General features: G+C 38.7%; 1 protein-coding gene across 4 annotated transcripts in view; it reads left to right on the top strand.

Annotated features, from left to right (window-relative positions):
- Nucleotides 1-18743, top strand: part of RASAL2 (RAS protein activator like 2) — a 357686-nt gene that overhangs the window by 276582 nt on the left and 62361 nt on the right. For all 4 annotated transcript variants that reach the window (XM_047076953.1, XM_047076952.1, XM_047076951.1 and 1 more), the window contains exon 5: nucleotides 16846-16955. In XM_047076953.1, the coding sequence (XP_046932909.1) occupies nucleotides 16846-16955 (110 nt within the window). The remainder of the gene's footprint in view (nucleotides 1-16845; nucleotides 16956-18743) is intronic.

Below are 18743 nucleotides of genomic sequence, written 5' to 3'. Positions count from 1 at the left end.
GAAAAATTATAGCCTGAGGGTGTTAAATATTAACTATACTTTTAAATCACTTTGTAATCAGGAGGGGTATAAATTTTAAAGTTTTTAATAATAAATACCCTAGAAACTATAACATTTGAAGCAGAGAAACTAAAAAAGGAATAAGGTTAGATACAATCCCTTAAGGGAGATAGAAAGGAGATAGCAAATACCCAGAGGAAGAGGGAACCAGAATGGCAGGGAATATGGCCAAGATTCTAAACTTGAAAGAATCAAAGCATGATGGAGACTCTCCTCTGTCTATGGTTATTCATAAACAGATTTGCAGCAGTGGTAACTAGTGGAGTTTCCAGTGTCTCTTGCCCAGGAGAAGAGGGCCATTTGAGAGAGAGAATGAGATGAACTCACAGCTCGTTCTTATGGATAGAATACTACAAGGGCTAATGCCCACTTAAAGAACATGTAATTACCTGCTAAGTATAACTGGTATTAGATGCTTTCCTCTTTCACAGAAGTTAGGAAGCTAGAGATATAGAAATGAAACCTTGCCAACTTCTCAATTTTGCTAGTGTTAGCTGTACCGAAAGGTGTTTTTGTACTTCTTGGCTATACCTATACTCTGCAGGCTACAAGCATTGCTGGTAAACAGTAACACCCTTGAGTGCCTTCCTGCTGTCACGCCCATTAATTCTAGAACCAATGCCAGTACCATTCCACTGGATTTTTAAATGTTTATTTTATATTAAGCATCTACTAATTTCATTTGAAAATAACTTTATTCCCAGGTTATTATTTGATTATAATATCACTACAAAATTTTTTGTAGGACTGTTGTAGCTATTAAAAGACTCCAGAAGGATTTTAATAGACATTTCTCCAAAGAAGATATACAAATGGCCAAAATTCACATGAAAAGATGCTCACCATCATTAGTCATTGGGGAAATGCAAGTCAAAACCATAGTGAAATACCACTTCATACATACTAGGATGACTGTATTCAAAAAGAGAGAACATAATAAGCATTGACAAGAATGTGGAAAAATTAGTACACTATATGGTGGAAAGGAATGCAAAATGGTACAGCCACTTTGTAACCAGTTTGATAGTTTCTCAAAAGGTTAAACGTAGTGTTACCACATGACCTAGCAATTCTACTTCCAGGTATATATACGAGAAAATTGAAAATGTGTTTATACAAAACCTTATACGTGAATGTTCATAGCAACATTATTTGTAACAACCTAAAAGTAGACTCAACCCAAATGTCCATCAGCTGAAAAAGGATGGATATACAAAATGGGGTCTCACAATACAGCAGTATTGTTCAACCATGAAAAGGAGTGAAGTCCTGATACATGCTACAACATGGAAGAACCTTGGAAACATGCTAAGTGAATGAACCCAGACACAACAGGCCGCATATTATATGGTTCTACTTAGGTGAAATGGCCAGCGTAGGTAAATCCATAGAGACAGAAGCTAGATTAGTGGTTGCCAAGGGTTGAGCCAAGAATGACTACTCATATGTATGGGATGTTTTTGGGGAGTGATGGTAGTATTCTGGAATTAGACTGTGGTGACTGTTGCACAACGTTCTGAATATACAACAGCCACTAAATTTTGCACTGTAGTGAGTTTGATGGTGTGTGAATTATATTTCAATAAAGCTATTAAAAAAACTTGAGAAAAAAAGTATAGACAGTATCTGAATACTTATTAGTATTGATTACAAGTTGAAATGATAGTATTTTGGGTATATTGGGTTGAGTGAAATATATTTTGGGGAGGAAAAAAGACAACAAAATGCATTTCATTATATATTGGCTGCTTATTTTCTTCAAGTGGGTGTGTGTGGTTTTTTTTTTTTGGTGCTCATTAGTGATACTTTGCATATTTGCATTTTTATGCAAACTACCATAATTTTGCCTGCGATAAAGAAGCTTATATAGCTTCATACATTTTTACTTAAGGATATAGAAATATGAAGCATGACATATGGTTTTAAAAGAAAAAAAATTATGGCAATCATATATATACATGTAGATATTTTTTAATTTTTGCAAACTTTTACATCTTAAGGGTTATTCATATCTTATATAGTGTACTTTATAATCTCTTCCATAAGTTCATGGTTATTGAATAAACTCCTTGATTTTTTTCATTTTGTATGTAGTCCGCCTTTGCCTCTGTATTTTTCTGTGATGTTTTATATGTGGGTCTGTTTAATGGGATAATGCCGAGGTGTTCATATTAGAAGGACCTTTTAATGACTTTTTGTATAGCAATGAAATTAATGATCAACAAATCAGGAAATAGTGATGTTGTTGTCTTGGAGAATATTTTTCTAAACAGTCCTCTGTATTCTACTAACAGTTCTGATGTCCTGTAGTAATTTAAATTTAGCTTGCCCCATACTGTGTGCCCCCCAAACACTTATGTTTTCCCCCAAAACTATCTTCCTCCCGAATTTCTAGCTTTGTAGTACTACAGATTTCTTCAGTTCCCACAACCGTAGTATTTTCTTTCCTCCCAAATTCAGTTACCATATCTTCTCCTCTCCTCAGATTCATCCATCCATCTTCCAGCCCCACTGCTACTTACTTGAGTTTTCAGTGCTTGTTATCCTTCCCCTGAACCAATACCAGGATCTGTCTCATGAGCATGAGACAAGCGCAGTGCACTCAGAAAGGCCCCTTGCATAGACTTTAATGTTCTGTGGTCACCATCTTAAGATTCTTATTGATCCATCTTTGGATTTGTGTTCTGTAAGTGGGGCCCCTGGGACAGTGAATCACGTACTGGGACCTGGGAGCCAAGGCCCGTCACCACCTGCCGTTGCTTCCCTGGGATGGATTCTCTTCCACCCACTTCCCCACCCCCAGAACTCCTACCAGCCTCCCCGCATCCGCCTCACCCAGCCCTAGCTTTCACTCTCTGACCCTGGCATGGGCCTTTACACAAGCATAAAAAGATAGGAGTTGGGCTGGGCACCCCATGGCACCTCCAGGCAGGGGCGTCCTTCCCCTGTTTGGTCAGCTTCACCAGTATCTGGCAGGCGGCTGAAGGCCACAACTCAGTTGGAGTGAGCCTCTTGGCCACCCCCAACCCAGATACCTAGTGAATTGCAGAGGCAGCTGTGTACAGGGAAGAAGCCTGGCTCAACTTCCCTACACTGGGCCCGGGCATGGTACATGGCTTTGTTGGCTGGGGAGAGGCAACCTGGCAGCCAGTGGGCCACCTACATAGTGAGTCATGGGCTGGGGCCCCCGGCACCTGTGAAGGTCTGCACTTGCCCCGGTGCCTGAGGGAGCATGACACTAAATAGCAAATGAAAAACATCATAGCAGATAGGGAGAAAGACTGCTCAAGAAAGGAAAGTTTTCTATTTTAGTACCTTTAATGGCCTTGTGTTCCTGCCTTTCGAACAAGGGCCCACGTATTTTGCACTGAGCCCCTCCAACCATGTAGCCAGTTTCATCTAGTACAGGAAAGACTTTAACTCATCTGGCATCCAACACCTCTGTCACCAACTTTAGCCTTAACACTGCTGCTCTAACCCTGATCATTGACTCTCCCTTGCTCAGAGTCTTTTAGTAATTCTCTGTCATCCCATGCCCATGGACATGACCAAATTTTGTACATTTTATTTGGCTTGCACAGCGGGTTCTTTCCACTCACCTCTTTCTCTTCCTTTCCTCTCCCCCTCATTTAAATATTTCCAGACAGAGCTGGCTTTTCCGTCAAAAAGCATCAGTCACCCGCTGAAAGCTTTTGAGTTTGACTTGTGTTTTACAGGATGATAAAAACCAAAGTTCGCTTGGCACAGAGAACCTTTCGTTATCAAGTTTTTGGCTGCCCTTCCAGTTTCATTTCCTAATACCCAATATCACCATCCCCACCCCCACATCTCTCAGCCTCCAAACTTACAGGGTTCTCTTAGTGTCCTTTTTTTTTTTTTTTTAACCAAACTTAAAAGTTCCCAAACAAGCTTTCTCAGGTATCTTTGCACACTTCTGCCTAACAAGGCCAACATCTGTGTTTCCTGAAAGTATTCTCATCCTTTAAAATTCAGCTCCAGTGTCTCACTACCTCTTCTAGGCAACATCAGCCTTGACTTTCTCTGTTCTTCCATAGATGTATGCATTTATTTGTTATAGGATTGATACTGGTATATTGTAGCCTCATTATTGGCATGGTTGCCTTCCCTGGTCTGTGATATTCTGGGTGGTGGTCTCCAGAATAGGATGTATATATCTTGTAGGGTGCTTAATATGATCCATCTGAGTTGCAGAAAGAAAATAATAAATATTTAATTTTTAAAATTACACTCCTTAAATTTTTATGTTATTGAATGTTTTATAATCATACATTAGAACGTTCTTATGTTTTACAAGTAAACAATTTTAGGAACACATACCAACGATATTTTACTCATTTGATACATAGTCAAGGCAATTTAGAAACCACTCTTCAAGAAGGGTCAGGACTGTATCTTGTTAATCTTACAATTCCAGCACAGGCCTTTTCTGTTTCCTAACCTGTTTATGAAAACTCACTGAATATATAGGTGACATTCATGATTACCCAAGATATGCCCATTGTAAAGACGTTAACCTCTTAAGCCATAGTATCTTCATCATTGATGGTTTAATATTAGTCAAGGTTGTGTACTGTTTTTTTTTTTTTAAGGGTCTACACTAATCTGTTAAATAAAACATAATTAAGGGAAGAATGTAGTGAGTAGAAGGAAGTAATTTTCTTTTAATGGGAGTCCTGTGAGATTAATGACAGAGTAACATGGGGACTATCTTGGTTGGCTTCTTACTCAAGGAATAATTGGATATGTAGGAATGTGGTCTACTCTCAACTCTTTCAAAGTTAAATGAGGGGCGCCTGGGTGGCTCAGTCAGTTGAGCATCTGACTTTGGCTCAGGTCATGATCTCATGGTTTGTGGGTTCAAGCCCCATGTCAGGCTCTGTGCTGACAGCTCAGAGCCTGGAGCCTGCTTTGGATTCTGTGTCTCATTCTCTCTCTGCCCCTCCCCCACTCGTGCTCTGTCTCTCTAATAAACGTCAAAAAAAATTTTTTTTAAGTTAAATGAAAACAGACAATAGCTCCAGCAGAAGTGAAGGCCAAAACCTGATGATCTGTCCTTAGCTACCGGGGCTCATATCTCATGCAGTCACTGAGACCACTGTCACTCAGGGGCTCTTGTCCATTAAAATCGGGTGCCTGCAGTTGAAAAATCCTCTGACCATATGATTTAGGGCCGGTGTCCCCTGCCTGTGTAATTCTGCCAGGGCATTAGTACAAGGAGTTCATATTAGCATTTAGGAGCTTGTATCTAAAACAGGCAAAGGAGTGATAAGAGCTTTATTTTTTTAAGGTATGTTCAGTTAGTGTCTCACTTGTGTGACCCAGAGCAAATTGTTTGACCTACTCTAAGGCCTGTGATGCCTTTTTTATGATAATGAAATATTACACAGATATTTTAAGATCCTTGAAAGTTGCAGGATAAAAGGTACTATATACTAAGGATCAATATGTTAATATTTGGGGCCTAAATTTATAATAAAAACAAATATTTGCAGTATTAGAAGCAGTATCGTTAGGAAATAGCCTCTAGAAGTTATATAAATATGCCTAATAAAATCCTCTCCTTGATTTATTTCTCCTTCCTTTCCCCCATTTTATTTTATATATTTTTAAAAAAGCCATCCTGATCGACATTAGTAAAGAATAATTATATTGTTTTACTTGTATCTTTTGCTTACCACCATTTCCATAATATGGGTTGTAGGTGCATTTTGTTTTACCAGAGGCAGTAAGAATTTTATTTTTTTAAATGACTCCTAGGCTCCAAAGCCCCCCTCTCTCTGCGATGCTTTTATTCTTAGAGTCCTAGAAATGAGAGATAGAAAACTTCAATTAAATTCATCTAGTCCATCTCCCCTGACAATGAAAAAGTATCTCTCACATTCTATTATCTGATGCTTTTTCAGGCTTCCATGATAACCTCTGGGAGACTGTCCAATAGACTAATAGACCTCACTTTGGGAGAATGTTCTCTTTCTTAGTTTTGACCTATCATTTCTCATTATTTTATCCCTTAAAGCCATTTTTCTTATATGCATACTCTGTGAACTTAAGATCAGCAGTCTCTGCCAGTCATAAGAAAATCAACATACATCTCATTAGCAGGAACTGAGGTATTCTACAGAAGTGAATATTCTAGATACAAAACTTTTCCTCTTGAAACACAAACTTAGTTTAATTTAAATAATTTTGAGGAGTTTTTTCCCTTGAATGCATTAGGTAGTTTCCGTACCTTCTTAAGTGTATTGAACTTTTTTTAATAATTCAGGTTAATCATTAGCATTCCACAAGTATATATTAAGTAACTCACTGTATGCTAAGCATTGAAGAAACACAAAGATGAGCTCAATAATGTTTGCTTTCAGGAGTTAGGACTCAGTAGGGGATATAACATAGGAATAGAACTAATTATTGGTCAAGACAGAGGAAAACAGTCATATAAACAAAAGAGCTTAGATAATCAGAGGCGAGGGACTAACTCCTATTAGAGAAATCAGGGATGGTTTCCTGAGAAGGCATTTGAAATAAATAGTGTAGGGACAACTGAGTGGCCATTTGCAAAAAAAAAAGATAAATTAGATGTGTATTTCACACCTCACATAAGCATGAACTCCAAATGGATTAGGGATCTAAATGTAAAATTAAATAAATAAACCATATAAGTACTAGGAGACATTGATAAATTCTTCTTTGACCTTAATGTAGGAAAAACTTTCTGTAATGGTTACTTTACTATAATGGTTACAGAGGCAAAAATGTTGTTTTTAATTGTCTTATGATTTATTAACATCATAAGAAACTTAAAAGACAACCAGCTGACTGAAAGAAAATATTCACAACATATAAAGGACTATTAAAAATAGAGGGACAAATGACCCAAAACTCAATAAAAGAACTGAAGAAAAACAAAGTATGAACAGGTGATTCTCAAGCACTATAAAAATTGCCCTGAACATATTGAAAAATGTTCAAACTCACTTATAATCAGAGAGATTCAAGTTAGAACAATATTTTGAGGCTATTTCACCTTTAGGCGAGCAAAAACTATACAGTATGACATCAGCTTTAGTTGGTGAGATCATGGGAAACAGACACTCTCATACATTAGTGATGGGAATCCAAACTAGTACAACCCTTCTAGAGGGGATTTTGGCAAAGCTACTATGTGCTCACCCTTTGACCCAGCAGCCCCACTTCAAGCAGTCTACCGAAGATTTACCTCCATCAGCATAAAAATTCATAGGCACAAGGTATTCTTGGCAGCATTGTTTATAATTGCAAAATATTGGGAACAACCTAAATGCCTACTCATAAGAAAGTAATTACGTACGCTACGTGTGGAAGGAAGGTAGAACAATGGCCCCCAAGATGTCCACGTGCTAATACACAGAATCTGTGAATATGCTATTTTACGTGGCAAAAGAGACTTTTGAGATGTGATTAAGGCTAAAGACCTTGAGGTGAGAAAAGTACCTGAGATTATCCAGGTGGGTTCAATCTAATCTCAAGGCCTTAAAAACAGAACCTTTCATAAAAATGCAGCATTGCTGGCCTTGAAGATAGAGGAAGGGAACCATAAACCAAGGAGTGTGGGAGGCCTTTTAGAGGCTGGAAGAGGCCAGAAACAGATTCTCTTCCAGGTCTTGAGAAAGGAGTGCAGCCCTGCAGACACCTTGACTTTAGCCAGGCGAGACCCATGTTGGACTTCTGACCTACATGGCTGTAAGATAATAGATTTGTACTGTTGAAGCCACCATGTTGTGATAATTTGTTACAGTGGCAATAGAAAATGAATACAGTGGAAAAACTGGTGAAATTAGAATTAGGTAATTTGTCAGCATGCTACCCTAGGTTCATTTCCTAGTTTTCATAATTTTACTATGGTTAGGTAAGATGTTAACATTGGGGGAAGCTGGGTAGGAGAAAACTCTCCGTACTATTTTTCCAAATTTCCTGTCAATCTAGAATTTTTAATAGAAAGGAAAAACATCAGGAATTCCTTTCCTTCTCAAGTTCCCCCTGCCACGCCACCTCACCTGTTATCCTTTTTAACAAGTTGCCATTTCTCCATGTTATTTATTTGTGAATTTCCAACCAAGCTTTTAACTCCGTGGTTCCCAAACCATATGTCCACGTAAAGACTTGTTCACATATTTTTTAGCAGATTTATTCTTAATAGATCCAACCTGAAAACAACCCAGATGCCCATCAGTTGGCAAATGGATAAACATATTTTGGTATATCCATATGTGGAATAAAAAGGAATGGACTACATGCAGTAACATGGATAGATTCCCAAAACAGTATGCTAAGTGAAAGAAGCCTCCATACTGCATAGTTCCATTGATAGAGCATGAAGGGAAAGATAAAACTGTAGGGGCAAATCAGACCAGTGGTTTCTAGGGGCTGAGGTGGGAGGAAGGGATGGACTGTGAAGCGGCCTGAAGAAACGTTTCGGGTGGTAAAAATCTGTATCTCGTTTGCAGTAGGATACATTTGTCAAAACTCATCGAGTTATACACCTAAATATGGTGAGTTATCCTTTCGTAAATTATACCTCAATAGACCTAATGGTTTTTTTTTTAAGATATATTTAAAATATATAAAAGTTGAAAGTAAAAAGTTTGAAAAAATTTAACAGGAAGGTAATGATCAAAAGAAATCTGATATAACATTGTTTTATCATATGAAAATGAATCTCCTAAGACAAAGAATATTACTAGGGATAGAAAAGGTGTTTGCCCCCCCCCAACAAATGTTAATATATCAATATGTTATATCATATTATAATAATTTTTAAAAACATGTCATATAACATATGTATTTTACTTTTATACTTTAATACAATCTAATATATCAATATGTTAATGTGGGTTAGATCTGATTAATGGGTATGGGTGTAATGTATGCGCTTTTGGTTTTTTTTAAAGTTTCATAATAAATGTTTTACTTTGTTTAATAAAAGAGAATCATTGGATGCTTGTCAAAAATGCAGATCACTGTGCCCCACGCCCAGAAATTCTGATTTATCGTCAGCTCTGTGCTAGAAAAACAATTGTAATTTATTATACGACCTTTTCTTTTTCCCTTTGATGATTTAATTTGCAAAACAAACCAACAAACCAACCCCACATCCCTACTAGGGGGGAAATCACCCACACTGAAACTGTTTGTTAACTACAAAGCACTTTGCAACTGTTTGTTGTTTTGTTGTTACTCTTGTTACCTAGAGCTTCCCTCCCTCCTTGGACTTCCAATAACTGGAAGATAGGCTAAGGAAGTAAAATATGATGGCTGGAAAGTGGAGGTTAACGCTTTCAGTTACCCTTCCTTTTCCTTTCTCCTGTGAATTGTCTACAACTGGATTCTCGTGAACATTTTCTGAGCATCTGTAAGTTCCTCAGTTACATTAAAAGGGGAAGGAAGGGAGTAATTGATATAGGACATAGCCCTTGTCAGGTCATTGCAATCCATAATACCGTGAACTGCTAAAGCACACAAATACACAGGAATGCATTTACTAATTAAACGAAAACTTTAAAAGCCAGAATGAGAACAGTTCTCGCCTGGGTCCTTTCTAGTTGACAAGGTGGCATTTTCTTACTGTGCGTCATGTAATATTTTAAGGAACTGCTATTAAAAGTGCTTCAGTCGCCTAGATTTCCTTAATCCCTCGTGTGGCCGCTGATAAGAAACAGTCTCACGCAGGATGAGAGCAGGCTCCCGCGCATCACCGTGTGTTTGTGGGGAAGGTGATGGCGTGCCTCTCTGCCTCCACTTCTCCACGTCTTCAGGGAACGGCACGGCCCGGCTCCCGTTACCGCCACAGAGGCTTCTGGGAGCGGTTGCATAGCAGCAACTTTATTTCAGTTACAGTCGGGACCTGACAGCCACGTCCGGTCTTCGGGGGTTACTCCAGTTTGTAGGTGGTGAACACCTTTTATCATTCTCCTCACACCAAGCTCCAGAGAAAGGCAACGTCTGGCTTTTCCTTTCCCTGGGCAGTTGCTAAGTGTAAGCCTTATTTTGGCAGAAAAGAGTGAGTACCGGCTAATTAAAGTACATCACTGTAGTCGTTATCAGTTGCTGTCTGACAATGTAGGTGTTTAAGTAAGCTTTTTACTGTTTTTCAGAGTTGTAGCTGGTAGCAACAGTGTTTCAGAAGAGGATTGGACAGGTAGGATTTGTTTTGAGGGTTTTAGTAGTGTGTTTTCAGGTAAGGATGAAATCAGTTTATTTGTAGTCTTTTCCTTTGTTTCCATTTATGCTATTGGATTTTAAAGTAAGCTTGTAGGAGCACCCCGTACTCTTCACATTCACATGAGACATAGACGTCCTAACTTAACGTGAAAGAGAGAAGCATTTTCCTCTCGACATCCATCTCTCTGTAAATTTCATATTTGCATGTTTTTCTCTCAGTGACCATAGAGTCAGTTATATTTAAAAGTAATGTCAATAGGGTTTCCATTTCATGTCAGTTTAATTATATAGATAGGAGCCCTAGGGGCAAATTTTTCTAAGTCAGATGTCACATTGGTGGGAGTTTTGTTTTCTTTTTTCCCCTCATATTTTTGAATTGTCATAGTGCATTTCTTCCTTTTTGTGGTATATGATTCTGTAATAAGATATGTGTAGAAATTAAATATAGCACCCACGGAGAATGTGCATTATAAATGCATTATATCCTAGTGCCCGGAGTATCTTGAAGAGGAATAAGAATGTGGAGAGTCAGGGTAGCATAGAGGTTAAAAAGCCAGGGTTCCGGACTCAGGCTGCCTGGGCTTGAGGTTGTACTCTGCCTCCTGGCAGCTGTTTGACCTGGGAGAAGTCAGACACCTTCTGTGTATACCAGTTCTGGGTAGGTGATCTGCTGTTGGTGAAGAAAATGAACTGTTCACATGGCACACATTCTTGCTCAAAACCATGTTAAATCAGTACACATTTCTGTTTTCATAGGTAAAGTTAGTCCTCTCAGAAAAACAAATGGTTGCTTATTTGCGACTGCTTTGATGGGTCTTGTCTCTCATTGTTGCTTTCCTTAGAAATCAGAGTAAAAGGTAAGGTCCCGGGGTGCTGGGGTGCTGGGTGGCTCAGTCGGTTGAGCATCTGACTGCAGCTCAGGTCATGAGCCCGCGGTTTGTGAGTTTGAGCCCCGCACCAGCCTGTCTGCTGTCAGAACAGAGCGCGCCTTGGATCCTCTCTGTCTCCCTCTCTCTCTCTGCACCTCCCGGGGTCATGCTCATTTCTCTCTCAAAAATAAATAAACAGTAAAAAAAAAAAAAAAAAAAAAAAAGTAAGGTCCTTACAGTGGCCTGCAGGATCTGCCCACCCACCTCACGACTGGGACCAGCACTGCTCCCTCTGTTTCCTCATTTCCCACAACCCTTCCCATTCCACTTCCTCCTCTCCAGCCGCACTGACTTCTTGGCTCTCCTCATACCGGGAGTTCTTCTGCCTTAAAGCCTTTGCCCATCCCGTTCCTGTTGCCTGGAATGCTTTTCCCTTCTGAGATCTGAGGCTCTCCCCCGTCAAATCTTTAGTCAGTGTAATCTTTCTCCATAAGGCCTATCATGACCACTTTATATTCCCAGCTCTTTACATGGCTCTATTTTTCTGTAGCCCTTGTCTTTTACTAATTTCTTATGTCCTTTGTTTATTGTCTGTCTCCTTCCATTAATGTATGAAGCTTAATGAAGGCAAAGATTTTTGTTTGTTTTGTTCACTGATCGAGCTCAGGTGCCTCAAGCATGTGGCCAATAAACGGTGCTCAGTAAGTATGTGAATGAATGAAACTTTTTGCATGTTAGCAGAATACTGGGTTTAAATCCTGACTCCTCATCTATAAACTGTGTTACCTAAAGCAAGCTGCTGAATACCTATTTTGTGGAGTCATTGCGCCGACTAAACAGTATTGAAACTACTAGAAAGCACTTAGCAGTGCTTCATATCCAGGAAGCCTTCAGTAAGTTCGTTCGGTCAACGAATGTTAATTGAGCACTTAGGATGTACCAGGTATCCCTGTAGGTACTGGCATCTGCCACTGAACAAAACGGCCCAAATCCCTGCCATTTGTGGAACTTCTTTCTAGTTTCCTTCCCTTCCTTTGATGTGGTAGTTTCTAAGAGGAAAAGCCATGATTCCACCTCGCCTACCCAGTAGTCTCTCTCCCTAGACTCAGATGAAGTTAATACTTATAGGTACCCATTTTCCATTATTTTAAAAGTGCTTTTCCATTCAGTTATCTTATTCTCTGGAATGGCCCTAGGAAGAGGGTTTTTTTATTCCTCGTTTGACAGGTAGGAAATCTGAAGCTTGGAAGTTGCAACTTACTCAAAGTCACTCAATAGGAGAAATTGGAGCTAGAATTTGAAGCCACACTTTGATTCAGAGTTGCCCGCTCTTTCTGCAGTGGTACTTGTATCGAAAACTCCACAGTGGCTTTTACTCATTTCACTGCCCATTTTATTTCAGTTCTGTTGATATTTATTGAACCCCTACCAAATGCCTGGTATCGGACCTGCCCTGGGAAGGCAAAGATTGTGTAATCCCCGCCCTGAGGAGTTCAGCGTTTAGAGGGAGGGCTGTTGACACATAAGTGGACCTTCCGTGTGCTAAATGTAAGGCTCGCTGTATGTAATTGGATTCCTCCGAAGCACAGAGAATGGCCACCTCATCTAGAGCCAGGTGGCACATGTCAAAAAAGACACGCTGGAAGATCTCCTGCCTTAGCTGAGTCTGAAAGGATGACTTAGCCAGGGAAGAGGGAGGGATATGAGCTGTAGCAGAGATGCATGGTGAGTGTAGAGACTTACGGGCTTCTAGGGTTGCTGGAGGGTAAAGTACGAAGCAGGGAATGACCAGGAATCAGCCTAGGGTATTTAGTAGCTACCAGGGGATACCATAAGGCAAAACTCTTACCCGGCCCCCTCTTGGTACCTTTAGGTCAGGTGTCCATCCTTGGTCCGGTTAGCTATAGTCAGGCCGAAGAACCGCTTGGTGCAAAGGATAGTGATCTGTGCCTAAGGAATCGCTCAGAAGGGGCAGTGGGCAAGTGTGCATGCCATACACTCTGAGGTTTCCTAGGAGGGGTAGTGTCATTGGAAGGCTGGCTCACTGCATAGTTGGTCCAAGACAGAGGCATAGTAGAAGCTGGGACTAGTGTGGAGATGGCGAGTTTTTAGTGGCATTCATTCAACTATGTGATCTCCCTGAACATGTGGGAGACCACATGGCTGAATAGACTGACACCAGACCAACCTTTATAGCCTCAGCTAAACAATATTTTCAGTGAAAACCATGTTTCAGTTATATCAAGGAGATAAAAACAGAATGAAATATTACTGACCACTCTGGGCTGTCTTAAAATTTCCCTTACCTGTATTCCCAGAACAACCATAATTTCACATATATATTGAGTGCTTACTACAGTTTAGACACTGTGGCAGATGTTAAGATAGGTATAGCATTACCCCTTCCCTCGAAAGTTTAAGGGCCAATGGGAGCGATAATTAGGCATTAATAGGCGGACAAACCACCTTTCCAACCTTATTTCTCGCTACTCCTAATCATATACTGGCCAGACTGAGTCTACCTCAGGGGCACCCGTTTTGTTCTTTGCCAGCTCTTTACATGGCTCCATTTTTCTGTAGCCCTTTCTCCTGTGGTGCTGCCTTGCTCCTCAGCAACCCCCAAACCCAGATCCTGTCTACTCATCAGGACCTAGCATATTGCACTTCTTCTATATAACTTCTCCTTATTTCTCTGGATGATACAACCTCTTCTTTCTCTGAAATCCTGAAATTGTTTCCTATGTACCTCTCTAACATAATACCATATTATCAATTCTAAGATGTGTATTTTCTCACATTTTAACATCTCTGTAAGTTATTCTTCTAAGACACTCTGTTTGTCATCAACATTCTTGAAAGACCACATGATAATATTCTGTGGAAAAACATGAACAACTACTCTAAGTCAAAAAGTAGTTCAGAAGAATGAAGACGCTAGTTTATTTTGCATTTATTCTTTTTATGTGTACACTATGCACTATATGATAAAAACCTGCCTAAGTAAGTCTTTGAAAAACTTTCTTGATACAAAATAAAAGTTCTAAGAGATTAGGCATCATGTTATAGTTTAATTGGCAGCTTTTTTCTTAGTGTACATAAAATAATAGTGTGACATAACAATCATAGATTGTCCTAGATTCAAAGAAATATGATAATTTTTATTTTGTTGATTAAATATGCCAGACATTGAGAACACTTAACCTCCCTAATTGTGTCATATATATTTATATATATATATAGTTTCCAAATCCCATATTAAACTATAAGCTCTTTGGGGACAGAGTTTGTGTTTATTTTGTCTTTGATTCCCTTACAATACATGGTATGGTACTTTATGACAAATAGACATAAAACAAATATTTACTAAATAAATGGATTAAAACAAGAAGTATTGTATAGTAAGTGCCACAAAGAGATAAAGTGCCGTGTGAGCAAACATCTGCTAGTATATATTCTCACTTAACTGCCTAACTGTATTTTTGTTAGAAATATATTTACATAGGGCATTTGGGCAGGTACTTGAGCCAAATCTCAACTTAGGCCAGTGGCTTTTGAATCAACCATACACAATCCTAATAGAATCCTATAAACTCTAGGTCCTTTTTGCAGACCACATTTCTGAGCAAATGTGGTGACTCATCTTGATTAAATCATGATAAGTAGTAAATAAAGCCTTTGCCTTGGAGAACAAATGACAGTGACTTTCCCTAACTACGACGCTAAGATTGTACAGAAGACCAGACAAATGCCCGTCCCTAAGAAATATAGTGCTTCCGGGGGCCCCAGCTGACTCAGTACAGCATGCACTTAAAAATAAAATCTTAAAAAAATATATATAGGACTTAAAATTTTTTTTTTGTTTTCTTGTTTTCTTTCTTCCAGTCAACCTCTATGCTCCTATAATAAAAAACTGCCTAGGGAATTTTTACCCTTATTCTTTGGGCTACAAGAATAACAAGAAATAACGTCTAAGTGTTTTTTTCAGGCAGCTAAATAGTTTTACTTCTGATTCAAATAAGTTTGTTTCCATTTTTCTCTAATGGAAGGAGCAATGCCTGTGTGTTTGCAAAATACTTGGAGTGGGTAACCGCTGTGGTAGTCCACATTACTGTTCACCAAATATTTCCAGTTTTCTTTCTGGATACGTGATACAATTATAGATCCTTTCCCCACAAAAATTAGGCACAGTCATGTGACTTTTTTGTCCAATGAAATGAGACCAGAAGTGACATGAAGCTTTAAGAACTAGTACATAATTTGTCACATTTCCTTTATCCTCCTGAAGCAGGTATAGATGCACAGAGAAGGAGCCTGCCTTAGCCTAAGTCCCTGAGTGAGGGCAGCACGGAGCCAAGCCCCCATCTCTGTTAGTTGACCTGCTCATAGATAGACATGTTACACGTCTCATACTACTTAGATTGTGAGTGTATTAGATAAACGTAATCCAGAGTATCTTGATTAATACAGTCTTCAGCCAAAACAGTAGGCTTTGGTGATAACTAAAAGAGTATAAAAGATTTGGCGTGCTGATCTTGACCCCGTATTTCTTTTTCTTCCTGATGGAAATGCTTACTGTACATAACCCCTACAGGACAGTATTCATCTCAAGGTGATTAGAGTCATTTTCCCAGCATTAACATACTTTTCTTTGAATTACAACTTTTTCTCAAGACATAAGATGTCCTTTCATCTGCCAACAATAGAATTATTACTTGAAAGTAGTGGCTATCATCATTCATGCGTGCATTTGTTCTATTATTCAACACACTTTTATTGGCTGCTGATTGTTTAGTAGGTGCTAAGACTAGGAAAATATTCAAGGAGCTCTAGATAGTTTGGTGAAAGTGGCAGGAGGGAGGCAGTGGTCAAAAACTATAAAATGCTTTGTTCTCCTGAAGTCTAGATGTTTCAATGGTTTCATAAATGACATTTCATTTATGAAATATTTCACATTTCATTTTAAGATAGTTTACCTACATTTGAAACTTAAGTTTACAAATAACATATTCAAGGTGACATAGACCAAATTTTAACAACTTTTGAGACCACCAACGTATTACCTTGTACTAATTACATAACTCTTTTTTTTTTTTTTTTGGTTTGAGTGTTTTATTTTTGGTTTTGGAGGTTTTTTGGCAGCTCTTAGTATAAAGCTTCTTCTCTTCTCACTATCAGCATATTCTTTAAAATTCCTTTAATGTCCTAAGTACCTTCTCACCTCAGGGCTCTTGCATATGCTATTCTCTTTTCCTGTTTTCTCCTAATTTAGTTCAGGAAATTAATTACCAGGTGCCTTTTCTATTGAATTGCCTCACAGAAAGGAGTATGTATATTTTTCTGTTACCTTGTTTTGTTTTTAAAAATCTGTTATCAAAATTAGATGTTTCTCTACCATAGCTGGTATAGAAACCAAGAGACAAGAAGTTAAGTGTTATCAAAAAGTTCAAGTATCCCAATTATCCTAGAAGAAAAAAAAAATTGTCCCATTACCAGGTAGTTTCAAGCAACTATTATTTATAAATTAAAAAATTAAAAACTGGATTATTTTTTGGTCTCCATTATAAAATGGGCATTTTATAGGGCATTAAATTTTTTTGGTCTCCATTATAACATTCTTTTCAAAAGCGGTACAAAGCAGTAAGACAGCAAGGCACTATTATGGTTTTCTCTCCCATCACTTTCTGCCTTTTCGTTCTAGGGGTTCTTCAGCAAGCGCCTGAAAGGCTCCATCAAGAGGACCAAAAGCCAATCAAAGCTTGACAGAAACACGAGTTTTCGGCTTCCATCCCTTCGTAACACAGATGACAGGTAGGAAGTTAACTCGCTTGAAGCAGGAAAAGCAGTGTGGTTTTTTTGTTTTTAAACGGAAAAAGCAGTTCTACAGTGGGTTTTGATAAGGCACTTTTGGCCTTCTCTAACTTTACATCAATGACAATTGGAAAGATCTAATACTACAATTGACTCATTTTGTCTGCGGGGTTTTTTTGTTTGTTGTTTTTTGTTTCTTTGTTTTTTGTCTTGCTCATATTGAGGCAATTTACAAAGTGTTGACTCAAATGCCCAGCCAGTTTAAGAATCTTATAATATTGGAAATTAAGAACGAATTGAAATGCTGTTTCTGTAGAATCAAACTCTAGTGGTTGGAGATGTATCTTTCTTTTGTAAAATGACGGACGATAGGGATGATGATGGTGACAGTAGCAAACATGTTCTGAGCACTGAACCAGCCACTTTATATACATTATCTTGTTCAATCTTTATAGTAACCCTGTAAGATATTCTTATCACCACTTTGTAGATGAAGAATCTGAGGCACAGAGAGATTAAGTAATCTTGCCCAAGGTCATAGTGCTCAGTAAAAAGCAAAAATGGTATTTGAACTTGAGCAATTTGGCTCAAGTCCGTGCTGTTCCCTGCTGCATTGTTCTTTGTGTACAGCATATGGAACCAGTTGTCTTGGTTTGCAGTCACACCTAGAAGACCTGAATGAAAAGGAATATTTTGATTCTTAGGACTGTCAGCTTGAGTAACCCTCAAATGCGTAGCTCACTAGGGACAACAACCTTCTAAAATGATTGAATCTGAGGGGCGCCTGGGTGGCTCGGTTGGTTAAGCGTCCGACTTCGGCTCGGGTCATGATCTCACGGTCCGTGAGTTCGAGCCCCGCGTCGGGCTCTGTGCTGACAGCTTGGAGCCTGGAGCCCGTTTCAGATTCTGTGTCTCCCTCTCTCTCTGCCCCTCCCCTGTTCATGCTCTGTCTCTCTCTGTCTCAAAAATAAATAAACGTTAAAAAAATTAAAAATAAGTAAATAAATGAATAAAATCATTGAATGTGCACCAGGACACATTGTTCAAAATTTAGGAAATGGTGCTTGCTGTATCCTGACACATCACCACCATCACTAACATTTATCGAATGCCTACTACGTGCCAAGCATTTTTAATGTGGTTTCTCATGTAATATAACCTTAGATACTTTTATTATCCTCATTTTACAGATGAGGAACTAAGGCAAAAGAGATTGAGAAACTTGCCCAAGGTCACACAGCTAGTAAGGAGTGGAGTATGTCTGCCTTTTGTATTTGATACTCTTAATGTATACTGGTTTTTTTTCCTTTCACTAAGTCCATTATTTTCAGTTACCCACATTACAAATAAAGATTACAGTCTCTGTAATGGCAGATTATAGATTTACCAGGCAGAAAATTACTCTTCTTTTTTATAGATGAAGTAAGTTGTCCCCCATCCTGACTTGATGACAGACTACTGCTATATCAGCTCTTCTTATCCCCGAACCCCTTTAGAGTTACTCTGTGAAATTTGCAACTCTGTCCAATTTACTGTGTAATTGCATTGTTAATCATTTCCTTCACACCTCTTTGTTTTAAGGTAACCAAAAAAAAGCTGCTTTTTGCTTTTCCTATTTTTTTCTTCCTATTATTTTACAACTTCCATCATTCTAAGAATTAAAAACGTTTTCTAAATAAGTCTCAAGAAAATGGAGTGACTTTTTTTTTTCAGAATATTGGCTTTTAAGAACAGTGATGTCGTGCGGTCTCTAAAATACCCCCCATCCAGTAGCCACTGCCTTAAACT

This window comes from Lynx rufus, unplaced genomic scaffold (assembly GCF_022079265.1).
Source record: "Lynx rufus isolate CCGP_SWC_20201006 ecotype Redwood Valley unplaced genomic scaffold, mLynRuf1.p SCAF_15, whole genome shotgun sequence".
NCBI classification, from domain to species: Eukaryota; Metazoa; Chordata; class Mammalia; order Carnivora; family Felidae; genus Lynx; species Lynx rufus.
Note: the sequence above shows the minus strand (reverse complement) of the source record. Positions and strands in the feature narration are given on the sequence as shown.